Source organism: Cygnus atratus, chromosome 2 (genome assembly GCF_013377495.2).
Source record: "Cygnus atratus isolate AKBS03 ecotype Queensland, Australia chromosome 2, CAtr_DNAZoo_HiC_assembly, whole genome shotgun sequence".
In the NCBI taxonomy this organism is placed as follows: Eukaryota; Metazoa; Chordata; class Aves; order Anseriformes; family Anatidae; genus Cygnus; species Cygnus atratus.
The window spans coordinates 1,524,275-1,551,118 of record NC_066363.1 but is presented as its reverse complement, the minus strand read 5'-3'; the positions used below and the strand labels follow the sequence as shown (position 1 = coordinate 1,551,118).

At 49.4% G+C, this 26,844-nt stretch overlaps 1 protein-coding gene and 1 long non-coding RNA gene across 4 annotated transcripts in view; one reads left to right on the top strand and one right to left on the bottom strand.

The window, feature by feature from the left end:
• Positions 1-356: 356 nt before the first annotated feature.
• Positions 357-4,559, bottom strand: LOC118251729 (uncharacterized). Its single transcript, XR_004779931.2, has 4 exons — positions 4,410-4,559; positions 4,189-4,322; positions 2,794-2,912; positions 357-653 (listed from the first exon to the last, which is right to left on the bottom strand). It is a non-coding gene; the product is annotated as an uncharacterized LOC118251729 (long non-coding RNA).
• Positions 4,057-26,844, top strand: part of PTH1R (parathyroid hormone 1 receptor) — a 126,485-nt gene continuing 103,697 nt past the window's right edge. Inside the window, exon 1 of one of the 3 annotated variants that reach the window (XM_035554271.2) lies at positions 4,057-4,556. In XM_035554271.2, coding sequence (XP_035410164.1) covers positions 4,482-4,556 — 75 coding nt within the window. In that variant the 5' untranslated portion in view covers positions 4,057-4,481. The remainder of the gene's footprint in view (positions 4,557-26,844) is intronic. The other 2 variants (XM_035554269.2, XM_050708494.1) reach the window with 2 other exon arrangements.

Here is a 26,844-nt window from a genome sequence, read left to right as displayed (position 1 = left end):
TCACGATGGCTGTTGGTCTGATGCACAAACCCAACGTGTCCAAAGCTGCTTCTTGTATATTTTGGCTTTGACTTTGCAAACAAAACGCTGGCAATAACCAAGTGAAAACAGAGCAGAAAAGGCCATCTCACCCTCTGCGACACTCAGTCATTGGACTGGCTTCTTACACAATGCGGGATTTTTGCGGCATGGCTGCCAACCCTGTCCAGGTCAGACCTTTCCCTCCCGATCAATGCCTCTGGCTGACGTAAGTTGCGATGTTTCATTGAACCTGAGTGACCCGGGAGAGAAAGGACAAGAGGCGTTTTATCCAGGATGGGACCTCATCTCCTGCAGAAGGGAAACATTCACCGAGCTGGGAGGAGGAGATGTTTATTATTAGGCTGTGTAAAAGTTAGCTACAAATATAGAGCCAATTCACAAGAGCAATAATTTCTGGTCAAAACCTTAGCCAGTTTAAACTGATTGCGGATTTTTTGTTTTATATCAGTAGAAGGATCTAAACATTTGGAGAGATTTGTTGTAAGATGTTGAAGGAACTCAGTTCAGCACGTGCCATCCCCAAGGGTCTCCTTAAAATAGCAGCATTACAAAGGCTTCCTTTAGTGCTGTGTTCCTTCTTGGTTTGTTATACACACGTTCATGGATACAGTCTGAAAGAAAAAGAAAACAAAACTTAAGATGTCCAAAGCACCTTTGCCTTGACAGGAGAAAAGTAAGCCTGGAACAGATCTGCTGGAGAACGGAGTCCTGTGCCCTCCGGTGGGGAGAGGCCTTCAGAGGCCTCCCTTCACAGCCCAGGCAGGGACTTCCCCTGCTCCCCTGCATCGCCCCAAACAACTGCAGGTCTCCGGGGATGCAGACCACCTCACCTCACCCTCTGGGGTCTGCAAAGAGAGGAGGGATTGTCTTGTGGCCGGGGCTGAGAGCACACACGGTGCTTGGGGATGAAGGGAGTTAACAACAGCATTTTCCTGGGGCACCTGCTCAAAAATGAGCTGGCTTGGCTGTTTTACGCCTGCCCTTGCATAAATCACAATTTCCAAGGGTGGCGGGGCTTAAGTCTGCAGGGCCTGATCCTCAGCACCCAACAAGCCAGATGGGGACACCAGATGTGGGGCTACCGCTCAAGGAAAGGCACCTTTAGCCTTGGCTGCAGGGTGTTGAGGCTCCTGCCTCTAAGAAGAGCCATGGCTCTTGTACTTCTCATACTCCAAGAAGGAGCAGGCAGGGAGAAATGCATCAGGCCCTGACCGCTGTGCCTGGCAGGGGGGGGTGCCTTTGGACCTGTGTGTGTCTGTCCTGTGGCGTGAATTTATTTTACTTGTGGATAAAGGGGATCCAGGAAGCCATCCCTCACAGCGAGACGCAGCCAGAGTCAGGTTTCCCTGCTTGTGCTTCTTTGGCCAAATTTTGAGCTGGGGCAGGAGGGAGGGAACAATTTCCTTCTTGAGGAGCTTCAGCAATCCTGTGGGATCTGCCTTTAATCATTATATGATCTGGGGGAGAAAGCAGCAGCCCAGAAGCACCCCTGGTCCAGCTCTGCAACCTGCACACCAGGGGCTGGATGCAGAGGGGCGACAAGGCCCGGAGGCAGCCATTCCCCAAACCACTTCAGATCCTGGTTTATTTGCGTCGCCTCCTGCTGGTAGCGGCAGGAGGTAGGGGCAATTTAATAGCAGAGGCTTTCCCCTGCTTCTGTCCCCTCTCCCAGAAAAAAATAAAAAAATAAAAAATAAAAAATAGCATGGGAGCTGCAATGGGGCTCATGAAACTTTCCAGTGGATTTTTTTTCCTTCCCTCCTTCAGAAAGACTACAGAGCCCTGTGTACACACTTACTCAGCCTGCCCCGCACTCAACACACACACATGCTCGGCTCCCCCCAGTGTTGGGGGCTCTCCCACCCCCGGGTCCCCCTCCATCAACTCAATGGACAGAAGCAAGCCAGACGCCCCCCCCAGGAAAAAATATACAGCAGAGGTGTAAAAATCTGCATGGGGTCTGCCTCCTCAAAGACCCCCGCCCCGCCAAACCAGTCCCCCCAGCTCCTTCCTGAGCCCCCCTCCCCAATAACTCTTTTTCTGTGAAAGCTTGACCACCACCCTGCAGCTGAGGGGGGAAATTGGGTGGGGGGTGGGGGCTTCACTGCTTTTAAATCCCTCATCCCAACACCCCCCCTTTGCATGTGTGCCCCCCCCCCCACAAGCCCCCAGCCCCGCATGCAGCCCCCACGGGGAGCCATGCGTCGGGGGGGGCGAGAAGGAGGGACTGGGGATGGACGGGGGAGGGACGGGGGTGGGACGGGGTGGGACGGGGGTGGCACGGGGTGGGAGGGATGCAGGGCTGACCCCGTGCTTCCCAGCCCGCTGGTCACAGGCTGGATAGGGCCAACCAATGGGGGACAGCCCGGGGGGGGGCTTTTATACCTGCCTCACTCCTCCCGCAGCCGCGGAGATCCGCCGGGGCTGGCAGGGAGAGGCAGAGGGCTTGCAAGGAGGAGGAGGAAAAGATTGCATCAAGAGCAGGATTTTTTTTCCCCTCTCTCTCTCTCTCTCTTACAGGAAGCCCTACTCTACCTTAGCCTTGGAAAGAGCCCCTTTTCATAAAATTAGCTGAAGGCACCTATTCACAGCCATGGGGCTGTGAAAAAAAAAAAAAAAAAAAAAAGCAACAAACCGACTGTAGAGGGCTTTTTTTTTTTTCTGTCTCTCTCTCTCTCTTTTTTCTCTTCGCTCCAAAAAATAAAAGAGAAATGCACACAGCTCCACTCTGCGAAAACTTGATGTTTTTACCGTCTGCTCTCCGACACATTTAGCGAGGGTGGTGGGTTTTGGTGGTGGTTTTTCTTTTTCCTTCTTTAACTCCGTTCGGCTCCTTCTAAATCACAACCGCCCGGCAGAAATCGCTGCTTCTGCAAGGGAAAAAAAAAATAATAATAATAAAAAAATAAACCCCCACGAGTTGATTTCTAAAGTTGCCCCGGGTGCGCAGAGCCGTGTGTCCGTGCGGGTGCCCGCGTGTAGCATCCCTGCCACGATTTCTGTCCCCTTCCCTCCTCCTCCTCCCACCCCGAAAAAAAGTGATAAGGGGATGGCTGCAGGAGCCTGCTTTCGGTTCTTAAACAAACCCCCCAACAGCTCGCCTTTGGGGGCAGTGGGGGCCGGAATATATTTAATTTTTTAATATTTTTTTTCCTATTTGGCGAAGGAGTTTTATGAATGAAAGCGCCCGGCTGAGCTGGGAGTAACATCCCAGCCCTGTGAAACTCCGGAGCTGGTGAAACCCAGGGGGAAAGGGGGTGCTGAAGGGGGGAACAGCCCTGTCTCCCCTTCCCAGGTCCTCGGGGGGCTCCGTAGGGGCGGGCGGCTGCAGCCCCCCCATCCCAGCTCCCTCCGAGCACGGGACGAGAACCCGGTGCCCGAGCGGAAAAAAAAGAAAAAAAAAAAAGAGTAAAAAAAAAAATCAGCGAAGGTTTCTGAACGTTTTCACGAAGTGAAAAGAGATTTTTTATTATTATTATTATTATTTTGCCGCGGGGAAAAAAAAAATCTAAAATAAACTGCTTAAAGAGGGGGGGATCTTTCAGCCCCGCGCTTTCATGCCGTGCTCAATCGGCTTTTTGAAACTGCAGATCCTTTGAGACAGAGAGGGAGAGAGAAGCGAAAAAATCCCTATTTGTAACTAAAACACCCTGCAACCTGGAAGGCTGGCAGAATAAACCTATTGTGGAGCCGAACCGCACTGGGATATACAAGCAAAAATCCCCCAGAGTACCACTGTTGGCGAAAAGGTAATTGCTAAGTGAAAATATTTCCAAGTTTTCGCTTTTTTTAACTTTTGACTTTTCGATTTGTTTGCATGCTGAATAGAGCAGAAGAAAAAAAAAAAAAAAAGAACTTTTTTTTTTCCCAAACCCCTCTGAAACCTACAAGATAAAATTACTGGATCTAAAAATAAAGCCGTGGTTAAAAGCCTCCCCCACCCTCCCGATCTCCCACCCCTTCCACCCCTCTCTCGCCTTCTCCCTCCCTCCCTCCCTCTCCCTGCCTCTCTCTGTGTGTTTGCGTTTGACAAAGAAATTATTTGAACTTCCCACTGCCTCATAAAAAGGAAACAGAATAGCAGTTTTGACATATGGATGTGATTTTTCTGCTCTGAGACAGATGCACACGGAAAACAAACAGCACCAGGGGCTGCAGCTCTGAGTTGCTCCGCTTCACATGGGCTCCTCCGCTGCGTTCAGGGAGCTGCCCAGATCTCCAGCCATGAGAAAGCGAAGCAAAGGACCGGGCTTTCTTGTCATGTGCCTTTCTGGCTAAAACTGTGGAAACAAACAAACAATCAAACAAACACAAATTCTGGAGGGGGGGGGGGCGGGAGGGAAGGAGAAGGAGAAATCATCCGCAACCGGAGCGCTGGAAGACCTCTCGTCCTCCTACTTCCCCGAGCGAGCTTGGATGCTGGAAGGAGCCTCTTGGATATGGGATCATATCTGGTTTATCACAGCCTGGGTTTGATCCTCTGCTGCTCCGTGCTGAGTTCAGTCTACGCTCTGGTGAGTCCCTCGATCTTTTCCCTTCGCGTTCCGGACGAGCCTTTTGCTGCAGCAGGGCTTCAGGGCTTCAGAAGGGCTTCAGGGCTTCAGAAGGGATTCAGAAGGCAGAGCCCCAGCTCTTGGGGCCGGTGGCTCCTTGCGCTGGCAGACCGCGCGCAGCTGGGCTCAGTGGCTGCACCAGATGGAATTAAAATGTCTGTGCTTCCCGAGGAGTTTGAATCACTTTTAAACCCCTCCGGACAGCAACGCGTGCAGTTTGACAGGGCTCTGGGGAAAGCATTTGCAGGGATAATTCAAAAGACACCTCCCAGGAAAGGGCAATTTTTCTTTTCCCCCCCCCCCCCCCCCCCCCCAAAAAAAATATTAATTTTAATTTGATTTTCTTAATCTGCAGATCTGCTTAATCTCAGCAAAACAGTGCCTTCCTCTCCAGGATTACTCCTGGAGAGGACCTCAGAGCACGGGGACTGCAGACAGTTTACACTCAGGAGCACGAAAGTAGTATTAACCCTTTGCTACCTGGCTCTGCTTTCACCTGTTCCTGCACACACAGGGGCAGAAAACCTTGACAGAGAGAGGCAGAGGTGGCCAGCAGGGCTGCGGGCTGCCCAGACCGCCTTGATGGGGAACGAGCTAAGGTCTGCAGACGCCCTTTGCAGCCCCGGGTGGTCACCAGGGTCCTTCTGCAGAAGCGAAGGCAGATGTCACCCAGAATGAGCCACCAGATATTAACTCTTTGCTGGGCGTGCAGCTTTGACGTGAGTTTTGCTTGCTTTCTGCATCCCTGGCATCACCACCACTGCCGCCATCCCTCAGTGCCTTCTGGTGCAGCAAGTGGCACGGTCACCACCTAAAGTGGTGTCTGCTTCCCCCAGGGGATGGAGATGTGCTGGGAAAGGAGTCGGCTGCCCTCGACCCCTGCTCCATCCAGGTCCCCTCTGCCCCTCCAGGGACTGTCACACTGGGCCCGTTCTCCTGGGTTTGGTAGGAACTACCTGGGACCTTGTGCAGGGCTGGCAGGGAGGGATTTCCCCCACGTTTCCAGCATCATGCTGAATGAAAACACCTCACCAGTAAGTGAAAAGAAAGAGCCCCTCAGAAACAACCACTGTTGCAGTCCATCCCTGTCCTGGTCTACCTCTAAGCATAAATAAACCTTTCAAAGAGCAGAGAAAACTGGGGGATGCTGGGGGAAGAAACTGTGGGTTCACTGAATTTCTAGTGAGAGTTGAGGTTTATCCCATGTTCTTAGCCTCCCCTGCCCACAGCCTCCAGGGCTGCATCCTAACAGGCTGTGTAGGTCCTGTAGCACCTGCTGCCCCCACCCCACAGCTCTCCTGCACCAAACTCCTGTTAGCATCCTTGTCTCTGTTGGTACCGGTTCTTGAAACAGCCAGATTGGAGCTGGGAAAACTTCAGTATCCAGAAAAGACAGGCAAGCTTTCACAGCCCACCACCAGTCCCATTCCCGCTTTGGTCCCTCTCCCAGTACATCCCAGTACCTCCAGAAGGTGCAGAGGACCAGAGAACCGCGTCTCATCTGTCTCCTATCTCCAGCGTGTGCTTTATTTTTCACACCCCATCAGAACAGACCTGTTCAGATCCCATGCTCTGTGCTTTGCTCATGGATGGAGCTGCTGAGCACACCCTGTGCCCCAGCTCGGGGGGAGCCGGACCTGGGCATCAATCAGGAACAGCTCCACTAGAAACCCCATTAGGTTTAATTAGGCCCAGGCTGACGTGCACCTTTCAGACACTTCCCTTGCTTTGCAAACCTGCCGCCAACAGACAAAAAAGTTTCTCAAATGTTTGAAAAGTTGTCCTGGAAATCCAGGGGCTACCGAGATATCCTGCATCCCTTCCAGCACCCACTTAGGCAGAGCAAGGCAGCCAGACCCATGTCATCACACGGCACAACTGCTTGCGAGGCAGGGAACAACTTGCAGGGTGCCTAGAGCTTCATTTTTTAAATTTCTTTCCCAAACTAACTAGATTTTTAAATGAACTTTAAAAACACTCTATGGTATCGAGTGCGTGTTTCAGCACAGTGACGTCTCAGTTGTTGCGCTGGAAGAAGGGCTGTGTATATGCTTGATGTTTGCCTGGCAGGTCTGCGTGTTTTATATGCTGCCACCAATAAAAGCCACCTAACGCACCTCTTGTACAAGCAACAAGTGAAAAATCAGTGAGGATAGCTGCAGAAGGAGAGGGATGCAAGGACTTAATTTAGAGACAGGCTCCGTGGCAGCTTTGGGCTGGGCTAGAAGCAGTACCAGGTCTTTGCTCCCATGGCAGAGCCAAGCAAAGTCCCGCTTGAGTCAGGAGGATTCCCACAGATGGAGGTAGAAACCACGCAGAGCTTCAGGGCACAGCTCAGCTGCCCGAGGCTGGAGGACCCGAGGCAGGAGAGCTGTGGCCCCGACTGCTGGGCTGCTCGCTGCTCGGTCGCTTCACGTCCCCGTGTTGGCAAAGCCCAAATGGGTCCCCATACCTCCTAAATCTGAAGCTGTCACTCCCGCTGTTCCTTTTGTCAGCAGGCGAGGATGACAAGAAAAGCACAGTTTGTGGCAGGAGCGCTGGAGCAGGGGTAGGGAATGGTTTCTTTCATCGTCCGTGCCGGTACATCACGGGGCAGGAGGCTGGCAGCTGAATCCCTGCCCGGCAGTGTGCAGGCTGCATGTCCCCGCGTTAACTTTAAGGCACGGTGGGGAAATCAGCACACGTTAAAGTGCTGCGGGAGTGGGTCCTCTCAGAGTTAGATGTGTCCCTCTCACCCACCTTTAGCTCTGTGATCTCCCTTTTGGGGAGAACCACTGACTGTGTACCAGTCGTGGTTCTCTGTGAGCCTGCAGCCACACCAAAGCCGTAGCAAGACCAGTGTCTAGTCCTGGGCTTTAATGGGGCAGCTGAGAGGTTCAGGGCAGCCGAGGGCTTCAGATGGCTGCCTTGGACCTCTGCTCTCCTTCAGATCCCCTGGAAATCTGGGGAAGTCTCCCTGCCTTTCCCTGGGAATATTCCCAATCGACACCTGCTTAAACAGCAACGGGGATTAGTTTATCAACGGAGTGCTTTGCGCCTCAAACCTGCGTGCTGAGAAAGGAAATTTGGGTTAATTCTTCTATTTTGTCTAAGGGCCAGGGAAGACAGATTAACCCAAGCCAGACAGCCCTGCAGATACAGGCTTGAAAAGATGAGGTGTGCAAAAGGAGCTTTAAAAGTGTGTCCGACATCAGCGGGGCGCGGGAGGAGTTAAGATGTGGGCACCGTGTTTTTATCAGAAAAGCACTGCCAGAGCTGCTTGCAGGAAAGCCTCCCCACGTCCCACCTCCCAGCCCGTACCCTCATGGTTCGCTCTGCTGATCTGTTCAGTTTTCACTTGGTTTCGTCCTGTGCCAGTCTAAGCCGGGTTATCATTGGCAGAGATGTTCTGCAGAATAATTAAAAATAATAATAATAAAGCCACTGTCCTGCCCAGAACCCGCCTGGGCAACAGCCTGAGCCAGCTGCAGAGATCTGTACGACCAGAGATAGTGGGTGCAGGTGGGGTGTGGAGTTGGGGCAGGAGGCAAGAAGCCTTGCCTTTCCGTGGTGCTGGGAGTGGGGCTGGGGGTGCTGAGCCTTCAGGGGCTGCGCTTGGCCAGCAGGATGGGCTCCAGCCCATCTGACCGCTGCAGTCGGCGGTTCCCCAGTCCTGGCCCCTCCGTCTGGGCAAAGCTGAAGCTTCCCTCTGGTTTTGCAGAGAAGCTGGAGTGCTCCCCTGGAAATTCAGGGGTTGTCAGACAGGGATGGGGAACCCTTTCTTGCAGGCATCACCCAAAATGGGGACAAGCTCAGCCAGGTCATCTTCAGGAGGGTCCCAGCCCCAAGTCTCAAGGAAGCTGTGTGGCATTAATCTCCAGCAGGAGGGTCTGGTGTAAAGGAGAAAAACTCCTGGTTCGCACTGGTGACACTCCTGTCACCAAGCAGCCGAGAACCCAGTGCTCAGGGGCAAAGCCGCTGGATTAAGGAGGTCCTGATCAATGTTTGATTTATTCCTTGTTGTTCCTCTGATCAGAACCACCTCGCAATGGATCTGGAAAAGGGAAGGATTTGAAGTGGAATAGTTCATAGCTGGAAGGGAAAGATAATCTTATTCTGCCTCAGAATGCAGCCAATAATAAAAAGAATAATAATAAAATAATCCTATATAGGGATCCTGCAAATCCCAACTAGCTGTCTAACTTCATTAAATAAAGGCAGCCTCCGAGTGCAAGGAAACAATGTCTGAAATGTTCTTTTCTCCACACATGCTTGGGAGCATGCCCATCCCTGCCCTGCGTATTTATGAAAGATACACATTTTGTTATTGTACTTCAGGATTAGCAGATATCCCTGGATTATAAAAGACTTGACTGCAAAATATAAAGCAAACAAGCCTCTGCGTTGGGGTAATGCAGGGGCTGTGATTTCATCCCATGCAAGCCAAAACTGTTCAGCTGCCCAGTGGTGAGTCCGACCTGAGCAGGCTGGGCTTGGTGTGCGCGATTGCTGCTTGGAAAGCAACAGGGCAAGTACGTGCACAGAGGGTCAAGGCTGGAGGAAATGAAACCCTAGGTGCGCCTTTTAGGTCCAGGCAGTTGTTGTTTGGTTTCTGACCTCCTCAAAATAGCCCCGAAGCGGTGCTTAGGGATCAGAAGGATTATCCCAGCGAGGGCGGTGCGTCTGCAGTCCCAGCCAGAGGTACCCTGCTCCAGACAGCCCCGGCAGGGACAGCTGCTGCCCCCGCCACCACCAAGCAGTCCTTGTGCACCCACGTCCCTGGGCAAAATGATGCTGAGATCGCTGCCCCGACAGCACGAGCCATCCCATAGCTCTGCATCCATCAGCTCCTTTCTTGGCCGCACCGATGTGGGACTTGGCCTGGGTGCAAGGTGCAGGCTGAAGGCTTTCCCTCCATGGGGATGTGCTTGGGAACGTGCTGCTCAGCCCCCCGAGGAAAGGCAGCTGAAATCAGTCCCTGCTTTGCAGTTATTTGGGGCACAGACACGCACTCGTCATGCTTTGGTTTCTCAGGAGTCAGACTAAAACGAAAAAAAAAATATCTAACTCGTATCCTGGCCAAAAATAAAAGTCGGGATCTTCCCCACTGGCCCATGAGCAGAGAATAGAAAGCAAAGGGTTTTCTGCTTGGAAAGAGGCTAAAGTCGTGATTTTTTTTTTTTTTAATAGATTTTTAGGGTAAACTGACCAGTGAGTGGAATTGACCACGCTGAATGCCCTAAATCCCAGCTATAGGTTGCCAGCTTCCAACAGCATGGGGTGAGGTGGTAAAGCCCCTCTAGTGACATTGAAAGATAGAAGAGGTGACATCCTGCTCCCTGAGCCGGTGGCAGAGCTCACGCTGGCTTCTGGCCCCAGCTGATCCCTGCAGTGGCTGCATTTGCCTCATGCCTAACAAAGAGGTGGAGGGAAGAGCAGATCCAGATCCTTCCCAGAAAGTGCTCTGCGTCATCCTCATCCTCATCCCACACCACTGCAAGAGGGCGATGAAGCCCAGCACATATTTGTGTGTCCACCAGCCTGCCCTGCTCTCTGGCCTTTTGGGCTCTCATCCCTCCCATCCCCTTTGCCCCTAGCTGAAACGAAGACCTCAACAGGATCAGCCTGTATTAAAGATAAGGTACTTTGCCCCAACACATTCCTCTGTCTCCCTCTGTACCCAGGTGGGTGTTTTAACATCATGTGAATCTCTCACCCGATAACACCCTAAGCTTCGGCTGGTCTTGCAAGAACCAGTGCCATCAAGGTGATCTTTGTGCTGCACCTTCCACAGGGCTGTCCCAGCAGTGAAAAAATCACTCCTGGAGCTGAAATACAGCCAGCAGAATACCTGCCTGGGTCTGATCCTGAGCTCTCTTGTCATGTGTCATGGGAAAAAAATACCCAAATTCATTCATGCTGTGCCTGGCTTGACATTAACACTGATATTTCCAATGGGGCCAGGCTGACCCTTGCCAGTGGGTAGAGGTGCTCTGTGTTTTAGGGTTCTCTTTTCCATACAGAGACCCAGCTTGGCTTGACTTCCAGAAACTTAATATTCAGGAATGGAAAATTTTGGATAGATGGCACCCTCTTATCAGGCCGTACTTTGATCCTTCCATTACATAAATCCCCCTGACAGCACTCAGGCGGTGGTTCAGTTGTTGAAATCTTCTGTAAGGCTGGCCTGTCTTTCTGCCCACACATATTTCCCTTTATCCAGCAAGGCAGAAAGCAGACTTCTCTGCCCCTTTTTCCTCTCACCCCTCCAGAGTCCCTGGCTCAAGGCATTTCAGCAAGGCAGGGACTGTGCTATCGCTGGGCGAGAGCTAAATATTTCAAGTATTGTAGCTGGAGTCGGGTGAAGTCAAGGGAAGGAATTCATTTCTCCGCTCCTGCTGGGGCAGCCCTATATTTCTGAGGACAGGCAGGCTGGAGGGGACCCAGGGGACAGGGAGCAGGGAGGTGTTTGCCTGCTACTGTGACACACACCAAGTAACCCAATAAATCTGCTTGGAAAGGTGCGGTCCCACCTACCAGCAACTCTACCTCCTTCTCCATGAGATGGTTGAACTGAGCTGGCACGAAAATTAAACCAGGATGGAAGAAAAAAGGAAATAAATGTAGGAGAAGGTTTGTTGCTGGGTCAGTGGATGGTGTCTGCACAGCAAAGGTTTGGATGAGCTCCTGGTACACGCGAGGGAGAGGTCAGGGCACACAGGTGGGGAGCAGAAGGGAGAAGGGGGAGTAGAGGAGAGCAGCGATGTGAGCAGCTTCACCCTGACACCACGTGTGTAACCATCCTGCTCTGGTGCGGAGCACCTTGCATCCTCCATCTGGCAGACCCGCAGTCCATCCCAGGGCTGCCACGAGCCCTGTTGTACCTGCTGCTCCTCGGCAGTTCATGCACACCCAGCGAGGTGAATCGCGCTCAGCATAGGCTCCATCCCACCTCTGTCCCCTACCAGACCATTGAATCACGAGCACAGTTCTGGGCAGAGTTTTCACCTGAGCAGATGAGCTCTCCTCCAGGTAATGGTCCCAAGTGATGGCTCAGGGTAGCACAGGTCAGGGGGGCCAGAAGTGACAACATTCTCTTTTTTTGGGAAAAATGATTTTAGGCTCGGAGACATGAGGTGTGTTGTGCTGCTCAGTTTCGCGGGCAGAGGAGGTAGCCTGGAGCAGCACGGCCGCCCTGCCCTAGCCCACCTCCCTGACCCAGCCGACGTGCAGAACAAATGAGCCTTCAAAGTCCACAGCAGTTTGGTCTCTTTGAGGCTTTCCACCATAACGACCTCAAGTATTACCCGTCCATCAGATAAGGGCAGCTCATTGAGGGGAGACCTGGCCTCCTGAAGAACCCCCCAGTAGATCGATGTCTGGGTATAGGAGTTGCTGTCTCAGCACCTAGGGCAGGCTGGTTATCTCGCTTCTCACATGGCTGCCCTGCTGTTAATCAGGGTTCCTCGATGTTATCTTTACTTCAGCCTCCCTTCCCCTCTCTCCAGGCACTTCAGCGTATTCATTTGCTTGGTCTTGTCACATGGAGAGCAAGAAGCAGCCTCAGTCGTGTCTGTATCGGCAGTTTGAAAGTCACTGGGTGTCCTGAGAAAACCTTCACTGAACTTTGGCTTGGGACCTACATGTTGTTGTCTTTTTTTCCTTTGTTTTTATTTATTTATTTATTTATTTTCCTTTTCTGTATTTTTTAACAGAAAAGTGAATGGTTTGCAAAACTTAGCTTGTTTGCCAAGGGCTAAGGTACAAAGGAGATGGCAGGGAGATAGCATCTCTTGGACTTGTAGTGGAATACAAATGATCAATTAACTGAGGTCCAGTGGGGTCTTTGGGGACGCTGTTTAGGACCATTAGTAAATCATTTAATCCTCATCTCATTACCTTCTTCATTCGCCTGCTTTATACACCTTGGACACTCAAGGAAGCGCAGCACCCTGGGGCCCATCCTGCATGCTAAGCCAAGGAACGGTGGCAGTAGCAGAGGTGCAGGGGGACATTTCCTAATTCAGGTTAGGAAGAAGGTTTTCAGAAGCCGGGGACAACTTCGCCTTGCTCTGCCCAGGAATTCTGGGACTGATGGACCTGGGAGCATGGTTTGAACCCGTCTTTGTTCACCTTTTCCTATTCCATGCTTTTCCCCTTCCACATCTCCCCACCGTGACTGCACGCTGCTCTGTCATTTCTGTCGCTGTCTTTGACCTCTTAAGAGGCAATGGAGGAAAGAAAACCAATTGTTTGACCAACCTAGCAGGCACACAGGACTGCTGATCCTGTGGATCAAAACACTTTAGGAAATGCCCGACCTCCTCCAGGAACAAATCACCAGTAGGCTTTTTGGTTTTCCAAAGGTGCAAATTGAATTTCAAAATTCAGTGGGCTGATTTCCAGGAACTTTGCGTGCTATTTCCATCTACCCTAATTTTATTGTCTAAACCTCTACCGTATTTCAATGTTACCTTGACTTTCTTCTTGAATGCTGCATCCCAAACCACTTCTCCTCTCAGACACCGAGCAGTTGGAGTTAAAATAGCTTTGAGACAATGGCTATGGCGAGTGTTTGCAAGGAAATGACCTGTTTCTCCTGGCCGCACTCAACGAGTAAGATCAATAAAGCAACATTATGCAGCGTATCCATTTCATGGTTTGCAATCTCCCTCAGCTCAGTAAAATACAGGAAATTTCTTTTTAAAATGAAAGTGGGAGAGAGCTTGTAAGAGGCTGAACTGCTAAGAGGTGACCAATGTATACAACTTCAAAACCTTGTGTTGTTGGCTTGTCAAGAGCCATCAGCTTATGAGGGCTTTGTGCCTTTCAGAGTTTGCATCTCCAAGGCTTTCTCTGAGCCTGTGCTTTCTTCCAGTGCTCTTGAGGTTATGCTAAATGAATTGTTTGCTCAGAAATGACCTCTTCAGTAAGGAGATGAGACCAGGAGTTGCGACTTAGCTCTCCCATTTAATCTCTGTATGCTTTCAGGCATTTCTTGTTCTGTATATGCAGTAAAAGGACAGAGGATTTGTGGGGAGTGAAGTTAGAGCCTGTGCATTTGGAAATATGGTTTATTGTTATTGTTCTTCCCAGAGAAAAATAGAGAGAGATGGTTCTGTAAGCAAGAGGTAGAAAAGATTTCCCAGTCTAAATACCCATGCTCACTAAAACATAGCCTGTAGGTATTCAGAGGGTCTGATGCACTATATCTAATGCAGACATGGCTTGTTTTCACTTGTGCTAAATTATCAGGGCTGTGGGTGATGCAGAAGCATTTACCCAAGCTAGCCACTGGATGGAACAAAGCAGGATGCGGTTGGTTTCCTTTGCCTGGCTTTAGATGTCAGCGATGTGTACTCATACATCTCCTAGACACCCCATGTCCTCAAGGACCCACTCAGCCACACAGCATCCCGCCTCAGAGCATCTGTGACTGCACCCCAAAGATGCTGGGTGGGCCAGGAGGTCTCATTTCCTCAGCTGGTGGAGACGTGGGGTCTGGTGCAAAACTGTTATGTGTGCACATACATGCGAGTGGGTGTGGGGGTGCAACTGCATGGCTCTGACTCATGCTGCAGCTTTGTTAAGCAGTCTTGGAGTATGCCATCATATGATCCCACTGCAGAGCACCAGCTTCATCCCTAATTCATTTCCCACCATGCCTGGTGTTTCTCTGTCAGCCTTTCACCACCACAATGAAGTGTGTTTGTTGTTTTTTGCTTCATTCCTGGGATCAGATTTTCTCTGCGATTTGCCTTAACCTCATCACAGAAACCACAAAGCTCAAGGGGCCAGAGCCTTCTGCTGGCATAAATCAGTGGTGTTCCTGTAGAGTGCCGAAGGACCAAGAGAGTCTCATCTGATGCCAATCAGTGTCACTGCAGGGAAATAAGAAGGGAGCCAGAGGGTGAATCGGAGGAGCCCAGCCAGCACATGCTGGTACCGGCCTCCTGACCCTGGGTTGCCTCTGGATGGGAAGGGACAGGATCCTGCAAGCCGAGAGATCTGCGTCGGATGACAAGCCCCCACTTTCCACATGCTTCTCCAAACCATGCTAAGCCATGCTTCAGTAGCTTCTTTTGTGGCTCACTGCCTTGTGCAATGAATGCCTTTTTGAAAGCATTTAAACATGAGCAATTTGGGGGATATCTCGAAGGGAGGGAGCGTCATTTTTGTTTCTGGCTATGGTGGCGGTAGGGAAGGATGATAGGCATGCTGGCAGGCTGGATTTATTTCAAACAACAGGATGGGGCTGAATTCAGTGGTTGATTTGGGTCATTTTTTAAAAGATGCCAAATCGTGATGTCTGAATCTAGGAGATTTGAGTAAATTTGTCATCAGTGTTTCAAGCAGACTGTACAATAGATGATTGCTTTTTCTTCTCTCCTAACTCACTTTTAATAGTGATTTTGTCCTAGCATTCCTTAGCGTCATTGACAGCCTCAGTGCGGTCAACAAATTGAACTTAAGGTGCCTTTTGTGTGTATTTTGTAGGGCTGTAAGTGGGAAATTAGGCCATTCAAAGTCACAGCTAATGTGCACTCCTAATTTACTCTGTCATCAGCAAAAGATGACTCAGGTTTCTGCAGGAGCAGGGGGAGGGGAGAGTGCTTCAGCTGGTGAAAATGGAACAGCATCAATCCTCGCTTTTCCCCCAGGTGAGGATCCGGCCCTGGTTCTGTGCCAATAAGTCTGCACGCAAAGAGGATCTCCATAGGGGTTGATGCAGGCATGTGCTGGGCTGACCTGACTCAGCACTTCCCGGGGTGATAAGGACTCTCAGTTACCCAGATAAGCACAATGATGGCTGAGCCAAGGGGTCAACTGACTGCCAGCCCACGAACAGCGCTGGGTGGAGGAGAAGTGTGAGGTGAAGCAGGAGCAGACAGCCCAGCCCTCACACCCTGCCCAGGTGTATCCCTGCATCCTTTTGTTCAGCAGTTTTCCTGTTTCTGCTGACATGGAGGTGAATCAACACCCCTCCTGTGATTGCAATGCAGCCAAATTTGCATGATAGCACATCAGCGGAGTTGCTGGGTGAGAGCCCATAGGGTGTGCACAGAGACCTAGCAAACTTGGGCATCCAACTCCTTTCCCAAACTAGTTCCTAGTTCCTATATACTCTGCTGGCAGTACCAGCCTTGTTATCAACACTACTGGTCCACCAAATGAACCCAGTACACCTTGTCTCATTGTTGTGACAGTAGCCTTTGCTTCTATTCTGGGTTTCCTTGCTCAGCACTTTCCCCTTTGCCATTTGGCAACACTGTTGTTCCTTACCCTACTGCTGGCCCTAAGTCCCCAGCTGCCAAAATGGACATCTAAAATCAAATGGCAGAATAACTACATTGGGAAGTACTTCTTTAGGGTTCAGAGTTAACACCTTGTAGAGAACAGACAAGGCAAAGACATAGTTTGTGCCTCCAAAGGTATCAGGTCAGGAAGCCCATGTTTCCCAAGAAGCCCTCAGGACAATGCAAAGCAGGAGTAATTGGGAAGAGAGGGTTATCTGATCCACTAAAACCCCAGCATTAGCATCTCTTCTTCTAACCATGGTGCTGCAGTGCTGGGAAGACGCTGCAGGGTTGGCAGCCACTGGAACAGGTCCCACACCTCCTGCAAATCAGCTGGAAACCGATGGTGCCCAAGGAGGCAACGCTGACAACCCTGGCTACAAGAAGGATATTTTTAGTGGAGACAGGACATGAGATAACAGGAGATATGACCACTTTGCAGGAAGGTCCGGGGCTTTTGCTAAAAGCCTTGGGTTGATATTTGAACCCTGGAGCAGGGCAGCAGGCAGTGATATGTCCTGTCCCAGGGGCTGGCAATGCATTTGATAGGGCAAGAGGCTCTTTCTGAACCAGCCAAGGGAGAGGAGGCAGTGAGGATCAAGGCTACTCCTCCAGCCCAGGGAAAAGGCCAGACAAGAGGGGATAGACAAGACTTTGGCACTTTTCAGAGAAATTCCCAGCTGATGGGGCTTTGCCTTCACTAGTAAGCAAAAATAGGCAGGCCAGGGCTGAAGTGCTGCCCTTCAGTCATCCATGCTGTTTCACTGTCAGCATGCTCCCTGGCATATATATATATATATAAAATGTAATATATATATTACATTTTATATATATATATATATATATATTACATATTTCAGGTGTGCCATGGTCTGTAAGAGGTGCTTTGGATGAGATCACGCTGCTTTGGGAAAATTATATAGTAGCCATATGGATATGAACATAGTCAAAGGGGACAGAGAACAGGACCCAGTGGGTTTATTTCCTCATGCAGGATTAGCTGATGAGTGTGGCCCCACGGGCAGGCGTCCCACGCTGCAGCAGGTCCCAATCCATGGGTGCACAGCTCAGTCCCTGCTACAGCCACATCTGAGGCATCCACAACCCTGAAACGGGCTTTGTTGGGACTGCAGCTGCCAGCTCCTGGAGCACGGGGATGCCTTTATCCCTGCAGGAAAATGCACAGACACCCCTTGCAATGTCCTCCAGGGTTTATTTGGCCTCAGGTCCACTTGCAGTGGGTTGCAGCCTGCGATTCTCGCTCTGGGGACCAGTCCTCCTACCACCAAAGCTTTTCTCCCCACTGTTCTCCCCCCACACCTCCAAGACCATGGCTTCCCCTGGCTCCAGGTGAGCACCACCTTGAGCCCTCCAGCGTCCCTTCTCTGGGCTCCCTCCCCGTCCCAGCCGAAGGGGAGAGCAGAAGGAAGGGAGGATGCCGGAGCTGACCGGCTGGAGCGAGGAGGACGTCATGCCCCAGAGCAGCCTGCACCGCACTGAGGGCTTAATGTGCCGTAATCACAGAGCTGGCCTTGTTGTAACTGCACCCCGGCTCGCACGGCTCCCGGCGCCGCTGGCAGCTCTCGCGCTCCCTGCCCGCGGTTGCCACGGGGTGGGATTTTTTTGGAACGGATCCCCCCGTCCCTGAGCAAAGGGAGAGGGGTCTGCAGGGAGGAGGAGAGAGCGTGAGGAGCGGGGTGGTGTTCTGCCTCAGCCACAGACGGTGCTGGCCCTATCGGGTGGTGAATCGGGACATTAATCAGTATTATGGGGATTGGGACGGGGTCAGATACCTGTGGTTTGAGGCGTGCTGGCAGGGCTCAGCATCGCCGGAGTCATAATACCACACACTGCTCATGAAAGAGCAGTGCTGCGACGTTCCAGGAGGCATGGTGCCGGGAGGGACGGGGATGGGCAAGGGCTGATGGGGGCGGGAGGGGAAAGGTGAAGGGAAGAGGGAAAAAAAATAGGAAGAAAAAGAAAGAGACAGAGAAAGAAAATGAAAGAAGGGGAGAGAGAGAGAGAGAAAGAAAGAAAGAAAGAAAGAAAGAGAAAGAAAGAGAAAGAAAAGAAAGAAACAGAAAGAAAGAAAGAAAGAAAGAAAGAAAGAAAGAAAGAAAGAAAGAAAGACCCTCTCCGTGGGTTTTGTGGTCCCTTTGCCTGCATGTGTGCAAGCAGAGAGGGCTGCCTGCTTTATAACCTGCCTGTCAATCCTTTGCCTTTCCTTTTTCCACCCTCTGTGCACGAAGCTTGCTGCACATCCCTTCCCACAAGCGCTGGCAAGAAATTAGGGTATGAGAGCCTGCAAAGTGGAAGGCAGGGAAAGCAGGGCCCTACGGCTGGGCAGGGAGCTTGGGAGATAAATCAATGAGATTCCTATTCCTGGGAAGGTGAGGGCAGAGAAGACAAGGCCCCTTCATTGTTCCCGTGAGCGAGGCTGCTTTGCTTCCCCAGGAGGGGGCTGTGTGAAAGGGGTACCCTGCTGCCTCTGCCTTTCAGGTGCTATAAAGTCCTCAGGGAGCTGTCAGGGGTTAAGGTTTGGGTCCTTTGCAGAGCTTTCCATGCTGGTTTCTCCCCGTGCATGACAGGACACCGCAGGTGAGCTCACAGGATGGGAGAAGATCTTTTGCTATGGAAGTCGTGCAATGATGGGGGACCAACCAAAGTGTGACCGCATCTGGGGACTGCCCTCAGAGAAGCATGCTGTGGTTCCCTGCTGCAGAGTTCCCACCCTCCCACCCCTGATAACACAAAAGAGGAGAGCCCCTGTAGGAGGTTTGGCCCAGACATCTCCAGCTCAGGCCATCCCAGGGTGGGAAATGGGCCAGAACACCATGCTGCAAACGCACAGGGGTGGGGAAGTAGAGAGTGTAAGGAGAGAGGGGTCTGTGCTTGCGACCACCACCTAAGCATGCTCTGAGGCATTCGTGAGGATGTTTTGGCTATGCAAAGGTGTGTTTGTCTCTCTGCTGTCTGGAGAGAGGCAAGAGTCCCTACTGCAAGCATGGGGCAACTGAGCATGCTGCTGCCAGGCTTGACTGGAATTAAGATGAGATGGATCTCAACTATTGGAGGCCAATTCTCCATCTCCAAGGGAGGGAAGGAGTCCAAATTTCCTCTGTAGGAGGCAAAGATCCAGCAAGAAGAGAGGTGCTCCACCCCACACCTGAAGGGGAGCAGATAAGTCACCATGACATGGCTGATTCCTGTCCTACTGTTGGGAGAGCCCAGAAGGTCAGCTCATGATCCTGTGGATATCTACAGCGAGGCGAGCTGAATCCCTGGGTAGGAGAGAGGCAGAACAGCCCTCAGGAGACCCCACATCTATCTGCCAGACACCAGCAGTGCTGACTGACACAAGCTACTTCTGCCTGTGGTCCAGGAGGTCCAAACAGGAGGTCAGGCAGCCCTACCAAGGCAAAGTCAAAGCCTGTTGGCTCAGCGCTGCATCCTTCTAAAAGCAAACTTTCCTCTTTTTTATGTGTTATTTTTTGTTGTTGTTGTTGTTCATTACCTATTTCTGTTCTCGTAGTTTTATTGTTGCATCTTTTGACCAGGGTGGGCTCTAGGCCATCCTCCCTGTTTCTAAGACAATAATTTTATTGTGTTTGTGGAGTCGTGGTTAGAGACATCAGCAGGATGTTCTCAAAAGCTTCCTGGTTTCCATGAGCGCTGCATGCTCTGAATTTATGTTGCTGCTTGATGCCAACAATTGGCCTCGTAAGTCTTTTCCCCTCTACCATGCAGAAAAATGCTCTTCAGACTCTGCGGTGCAATGCACATTTCTTGCTACTCATAATGAAAGAGAGCTGCAGGTAGCAGCCGGTGCTGCTGTGAAGGGGTACCTTGCTTTAGGAACCCATTTGAATATTATAGGTGCACAATATTTTCAAAATTCATGAGATTTTCAAAAAGGGGAAGTTTTATATTTCTTTTCCCTTTATTCCTCTTATTCTGGCACTCCAGAGATAATCATCTCCAGCTTCTGTTTGCTGCCATGCAGGGTAAATGCTTGCTTTCATTTTAAGTGCAAGCTGTGTCCCCCAACACATGACTCTAGAAGTTCAGGCTCAAAGAAAACCAGATTTAAAAAAACATCAGATAAAGCAGTGAGAACTTGCAGTCCTGTTACACGGCTAGCCACCCAATGGTTTTGAAGGATAGGGGTTTATAAGTAAGAAAATACTATTATCTTCTTCCCGCGTGTCCTTCAATAAGTCATCCTCTGCAAGGAGATGACAAAGTAGACCTCTAAAGAGTTTGGGGGGTTACCAAAAGGAAAAGCTCTTTTGCTGGTTTTTACTCTCATCATCTGGCCAGTCCCTGTGTGGTGGAGAAAAGCGTCAGGGCAAAATAAAAGAAAATAAAAATTTGGATTTTCACTCCTCTGGGGATTACTGCTGTTTGCTTTGTTTGTACATGAGCAGGTGTTCTGCAAATGCCTCAAAAGAAAATTGGTTTAATTTGTTGAGTGTCTTGGGATGATCTCTTCTTTTTGTTGCATTTGTGGTTTTCAGAGCTGGGAGATCTTGAAGCTGGTTTGCATGTTTTGATTTGGGAAATGCCCCTTGGCAAAGAGCAAAACCCTGCATTCTGGAAATGATTTTTTTTATTTTTATTTTTTTAAGAGTACTGAATATGAGTAAAAGATGGCAGTCACAGTAAGAACCCCAGAACTACAAGCAATTGCTGGGGAATGCACAGACATTCGCGGACTAAGCAAGCACAGGTATTGCACGTAGCTGTGTGAGCATCTCCCAGGGTGGTAGCTGGGAAGCTGCTTTCTCCTCTGAGTATCCCTGCTTCCTCTTGGTAGTGTTTATCTAGAGGTCCCAAGGGTGTCTGAGATACCTGCCCAGGGCAGGTAGATGTGGCATAAGACCAGCAGAAAGCCAAGGAGTGGCAGCTGGAGGCCAAGTGAGCTACTGTAGGACATCACTATGAGCTCAACACCTTGTTGTATGCAACTAAACGGCCTCTGGCAAGGCACAGTTTGGGATTTTCCTCTCTGTGGTCAGTGGAACAAGACAGAGGCCTGGAAAGGGTGCATCCCTCCTCACAAGCAGAGTCTGTCTTTCTCTGTTGACTAAGCTGGAGGGGCTCACTGTAGGACAGCTCAGGTACGTGTGGTGGATTTTGGCCTGTGTGAATAGACTGTAGCAAGTTCTGGACAGTTCCCATTCCCAGTCTAAACCTGAAGCTGCTGCAGTAGTGCAAGCAGCAGTTCCTAATAAAAATCCCACCAAGACTGCAGTGAGGCTGAGAATTTTCGTCCTTGATTTCTGTCCAGAATACCAAGCTCCAAATCAAACTGTCTTTTAAATTGAATTTTAAAAGATGGTTTTGTTGAGGGAAAAAAAAAAAAGAAAAAAAAAAAGAAAGAAAAAGCCAGAAAAACAACCATTTATCTGATTGTAAATAAACCTACTAATTCCAAAGACCAGAAGGAAAACATCCGCTTGAGCAGGGACTTCTGAGGAAATCATGGCAAGTCCTTGTCCTTGCCATCTTATTGCATTTTCATGTAATGCTGAAGAATGGCTGAAATTATGAAGTGTTACCCTCTTCTGAAATATCTGGAATACAAATAGTACCTGCTGTCTCAGGCTCTACCTCCCTTGTTTTGAGTCTGTACTCCCCAGCTTCACTGGCAGCCATGGATGCTCATGAGAGGTTTGCAAGAGGCAGCTAAAACCCTGTCTACAATTACAAAAGTCTACCATTAACAGACAGTTTTGATACAGGGTCCACATCTGGCCTCTGCTGAACCACAGCCCAGCTGGTGGATTAATCTCATTTTATCTAGATTTTTACAATATGTTGTTGTTTCTTCTATAGCCAGCGGAGAGAGCCACCTAGCACCATCAGAAACCTCTTCTCATCTATGAAAGGGAGTTTGTTTCACCTGCTGTTTGTTGCTGCTTTTCTTTGTGGTCTACAGGAAGAGCCTTGAACAGCACGCACTAGGCAAGAGACTTAACCTTCAGGTGGTTGAGGATGAAAATGTCTCGGCACCAAAATAACCTGTGTGCTATTTCTGTTTCTTTAAGTCACTCCAGGATGACTTGGAGAAGCTCCTTTTTTAGTTGTTGTTTCTTCTATCCTTTGTCCAACTTGTTCTTTCAGGCTTGGCTTTCGAAGCATCGAGGTACTAACTGAAATCTAAGTTATTATCAACAAAACAACTTTACACCCTAATTTCTGGGCTCTGGGCCATAAGTTCCTCGGAGGAGAGATCTGTTTTGCTGTAAGCCTTCATAAAGATAAGCATAATAGTAACAGACTCTTAACTGTGGCCTCAGAAAGTGTTTGTCCTACAAATACTGATGTAAATCTCTAGCCTATGCCTCCCACAGGAGTCACTAATACAGATCTATTGGCTTTAGAGTGGTGGCTAGTTTTGCTGTAGGCAAGCAGCCAAAAATAACATCTTCCTGTCCACTCCCTCCAAAATATATTGTGTGAATCTAGTGTGTCATTTCAGAAGGAGCTTTCCTTTCAGTTATGAAGGCTCTTTAGGGTGACAGGGAGGAAGTATACAGAGATGCATACCTTATCGACACACTGACTATGCCGGCTCCTGTTCAAAAGTGCTTGAAACCAGCAGAGTAGTTGTGGGGGATTGGAGGGTGAAATGAGGATGGGGGCTTGTGTTCCCCAGTGTCTGCTCACCCATGTAGAGGATGGAGTCTGGCCAGAGAAGCTTTCTGCTTTCTCGCTGTCTCCGCTGCAAATCAACGTTGGGAGGGGTGAAAAGAATCACAGTTAATGGATTTGAGAGGTCATTACAACAGGAACTGTGCACAACAGCTTTGTGGTTTCAGCAGCCTCCCTGAAATAACTATCTTCCTTCTGCCCCTACAGCTGAGTGCTCATGGATATTGTTTCAGACTCCTGGTCAGCTGAGCGGGATAGGCTGGGTTTGTGCAGTCTGACAGTGTTTTCTCCAAAACTGTCTCCTGTCTCTTCCATTTGTCATGAAAAAGTCTATGGAACTTTTGAATTTTTAGGAAAGGTAGCCTATGGTAACCTTTGAGTAAAATATCCCTCCCTCCCAGTATCTAGTATATATATGTGTGTATATATATATATAAATGTATATATATATATTTCCTTGCCAATATACATTTCATCTAGGCAGCAATGAAAAAGGATTCAAATCTGAGCTTAAAAGTGGATAAGAGTACCATTAATATATGACATTGATAACCTCTTTGGGAAATGATAGACACTGTGATGCTTTGGGACATAAGCCAGTCTCCTCTGCACAAAATGTTAGCCAAAATAAAGGCCAAGAAGAAGTTTCTTCCAATGGAAGACTATTTAATAGCTGTATATTACAAAATTTCTTCTGCCTTTATCTAAAGCAGGTGGCTTTTGCCAGAATCAAAGGCAAAATGTTAGAGTATCACAAGGGTAGATCAAGGATATCATAACCAAGAAGTTTTACAGCTCCTTCAGGCAGAGGCCAGAGACCTGCCAACTCCCAGGCAGCAAAGCAGAGCGTTTAATGTGATGTAGTCATGAGGGTTCAAAGGCTCCAGCAAATTCTCAAAGTCTTTAAAGTAGAAAAAATGCTTTGCCTACAGGAGAAAGAGTCAAAGGCTAGTCCACTCCACTGACACACTGAACTCATGAGCTTGGGATTGCTGTTCCATGAGAAACTCTTGTCCAGCTACTCCTTCAGTCCTCGCAAGTCTTTTGTGCCTCCATATCCTGCAGCAATGAATCCCATGAATTAACTGCACGTCATGTGAGGAGCATCTCATAGGTGCCAAGAAGTAACATTTGCTATGTCCCACGTTGTCACTCCACAGTGGTTGCAACCAAGCACTGCCAAGTGCTGTTAAATATCATCCTTCTGCCTCCCTGCAAAGACCCAGTGGACTTCTGAGAGCTTCTCAAGCAATGAGGATGTGCTATGCCTGGGACTGCTTACCAAGGACCTGTCAGCACAGCCCCAATCAAGTTGTTTAGTATGTACTAGAAGATTGGTGACTCATAGGTTAGGCATCTGCCATAAACAACCCTTTGGTTCATTGTTTCTCTGCAGTCTCGTCTCTCTTAGATAACAGAGTCCATGAATAATGTTTTCTCATACACTGGCTGGAGGAGACTTTGTCCCACTCCAGCAGGTAATGACTCATTGCCACTTCTTGGCTGGGTTTCCACAGGCCCATGAAGTGCCATAAAGTTACTGCAGCAGCCCTGAGGTCAATGGGTTTCTTGTTCACTGTCTGCATCTTCCAGACTAGGTACAGCACATCTATGTCTTGGAGAAACCCCTCCAGTACCTGAATGACACTCCACACTCTCCATCAGAACAAGGCAAGAACGCGGCGAGGCATGTCCTAGGCACCAAAGACTCAAAACCACTGGTCCTACACTTTTTAGGCTGCCTGCCTTGATTCAAGGTTGAAACTGATCCCTTCTTTCTGAATGCTCCATATCCTCCATCCTGGATATGGGAGAAATCTTTCAATTTGGCTGCAGACATAATAATAACAGCATTCTTTGGTAGCCATAAAACTCAGAGCAAGTGCAAAGGTCATCCATGGAGACACCCGGCTCTGTCCCGAGGTAGTCCAACAGCAACCAAGACCTCATGATCCATGAGGCTGAGGAGAGAAGACGTCTAGTCTAGATAAGATCAAGGGGACACATGATTACAGCCTTCAATACATAAAAGGCTTCTTCACAGTGATAGGAAGAGAAAAAATGCTCCTCATGTCCCTCAGGGATAGGAGGTAATGAGCTTAGATTACAACAAAGGAAATCTTGTTAAATGTCAGATTTCTAACAGAGGATAGTAGGACAGGGGAGCAGATGGCCTTATAAAGGGAGAGATGGTCGCTGACTTTCTCAAATAGCTCAAGCACCTCACCAGAGCAGTTACAACAGAGCTCATTCTGCATTAAATTAAGAATGTGGACACGGTCCTTCCCAGCAGACCTATCCTTCTAACAATTCAGAGGTGCCATGACTTTCCCAAAGACCACTTAGCCCACCACCTCCACCTTCCCCTCCATACCCAAGACCTGTTTATTTTTGTCTGCCTTCTTGGCACCCTCACAACAGTGGGTGAATTAAATAAACCTGAGCAGAATATTCAGAAACCCTGAGACAACCCCCTCTGCACGCAGCTGCCTTTCTGGGAAGGAGGGGAGGAAGCAAACAGCATGTCCTAAATGAATCACTGCATTTTTAATGTGCTCCTGGAAGGTTTTTTCCACAGATGATGGTGATGATTTGAGGACAGGATGCTCTGACTTGCAGTTTTAATGGCCCAACCCAGAATGGCCATCCTCAGGACAGGGAAGCCCTTCCGCCTGGGAAGAGCTATCTAATGGAGTAAGAAGTTTTTATTTACCCTGGGAAGAGCTATCTAATGGAGTAAAAAGTTGTTATTTACCCGGGTGACTCTTTCTAAGTGTTCCTGTCCGAAAGCAGATAGCTGGGCTGTCAACAAAACCTTCCTTTCTCAAGCAGAACAAAAGCGATTTGCCTCCAGCGAGGATGGGTTTTCTTTGTTATGTAACTGTCAGTGGCCTCCGAGTTTAACTGTGTAATTACATTCTCCACAGTTGGCTTCGGTTCAATGGGTTTCTTATTCACAGCCCCTAGCTGCCAGGCGCTTGCACAGCATGCCTATATCTTGAAGACATCCTTCAGGGTCCTGCGTACATCTACGTGCATCGAGGGTGCGATCGGTGCAGCAGACTCCCAAGTATGCCCAGACCCAAGTGCATGGCTTGGCTAAAGGGAGAGGGTTGTTCATGGCAGTGGCCACGCTGACAGCTGCTTTGCATCACCGGAGCCCTGCAAAACAGTGAGCACGGGCCAGCCGAATCACTTTGTGTAATCTTCGCTGTGTTTACTCTATTAGTGGTGTTTTACAGAGTGTTTATACAGACTCCGTGTCGTGACTTTCTGGGTAGGCACATAATGTCACTGCAGAGCACGGCCGTGGGGGAGCTGGGTGCCTGAGCACGGCAGGGAGCACAGCCAGCCTCCGCTTGCACTAGAGGCAGGTGATCCATGAGGAAATCTGCGTCCTCTGAATCTGGACCTGATTTCCACCATCTGCCTGTTTAGCTGCTAGAGTACACAGGCAGTGCAACCTGAGTATCTTTTCAGTCCAATACTCCCACTCCTCTCCTCCTCCTTTTATAAGGGTTATTATTTCTCCTTCCTCCCTCTCTACCCAGGAAATGTTGGGACTCTGCCTTTCATAGAGCTCCCTAGAGGTAGAGCAGATCAATTTTTAATTCAATTTCCTTTCCTTCTACCGTGGGTTTATCTAATAGTGTAAAGCACCTAAGAGGCAGAAGACTGGAAAGAGACAGACTCATTTGCTGATACCCAGAAGGGAGGGAAACAAAGGCAGCCCCGCTACCATATATTTCTCTCTGAATCGCAGGAAAAGAACATACTATTTTCTTGTAAAAGTCATCAGGTTGGTAAATGAAATTGGCCTTCCAGCAGTGATATTTCTATGCTATGCTCTTTAAAATAAAAAATAAAAATAAAAAATAATAATAACAGACCAGGCTCTGAAAATGGCCTCTGGCAACTGCAGGAACAAATGGGGCAAATGCTGTCCCAATGGGTGTGCAACCATCACAAAGCGATGGTCATCCAGCCACCCGTGGGATTCCTTATTTGCTCATGAAGCACTTAGAGAGCGATAGCGATTTAACATCACCCAGAGCAGGTCTGCTACCAGGGCTATCGTGTGCATGTATGCAGGGTGCACAGCACATGGTCAGTGCTCACTCACACGGCATAGCTGGCATTCGGGAAGGACCAGGGGAATAAGTCTGCTCAGCAAATGCAGAATATTTTGGTCTCAAGCTCATGCAGAGCTTCAGCAAAAGTGTCTCACGGTGGACTTGATAGGAAAGGCTTAGTTTGGCAGGGTTCTTGCTTTGAGCTCTTTTCCTCCTCATCCTGGATCTTGCCAGTGTCTGGAG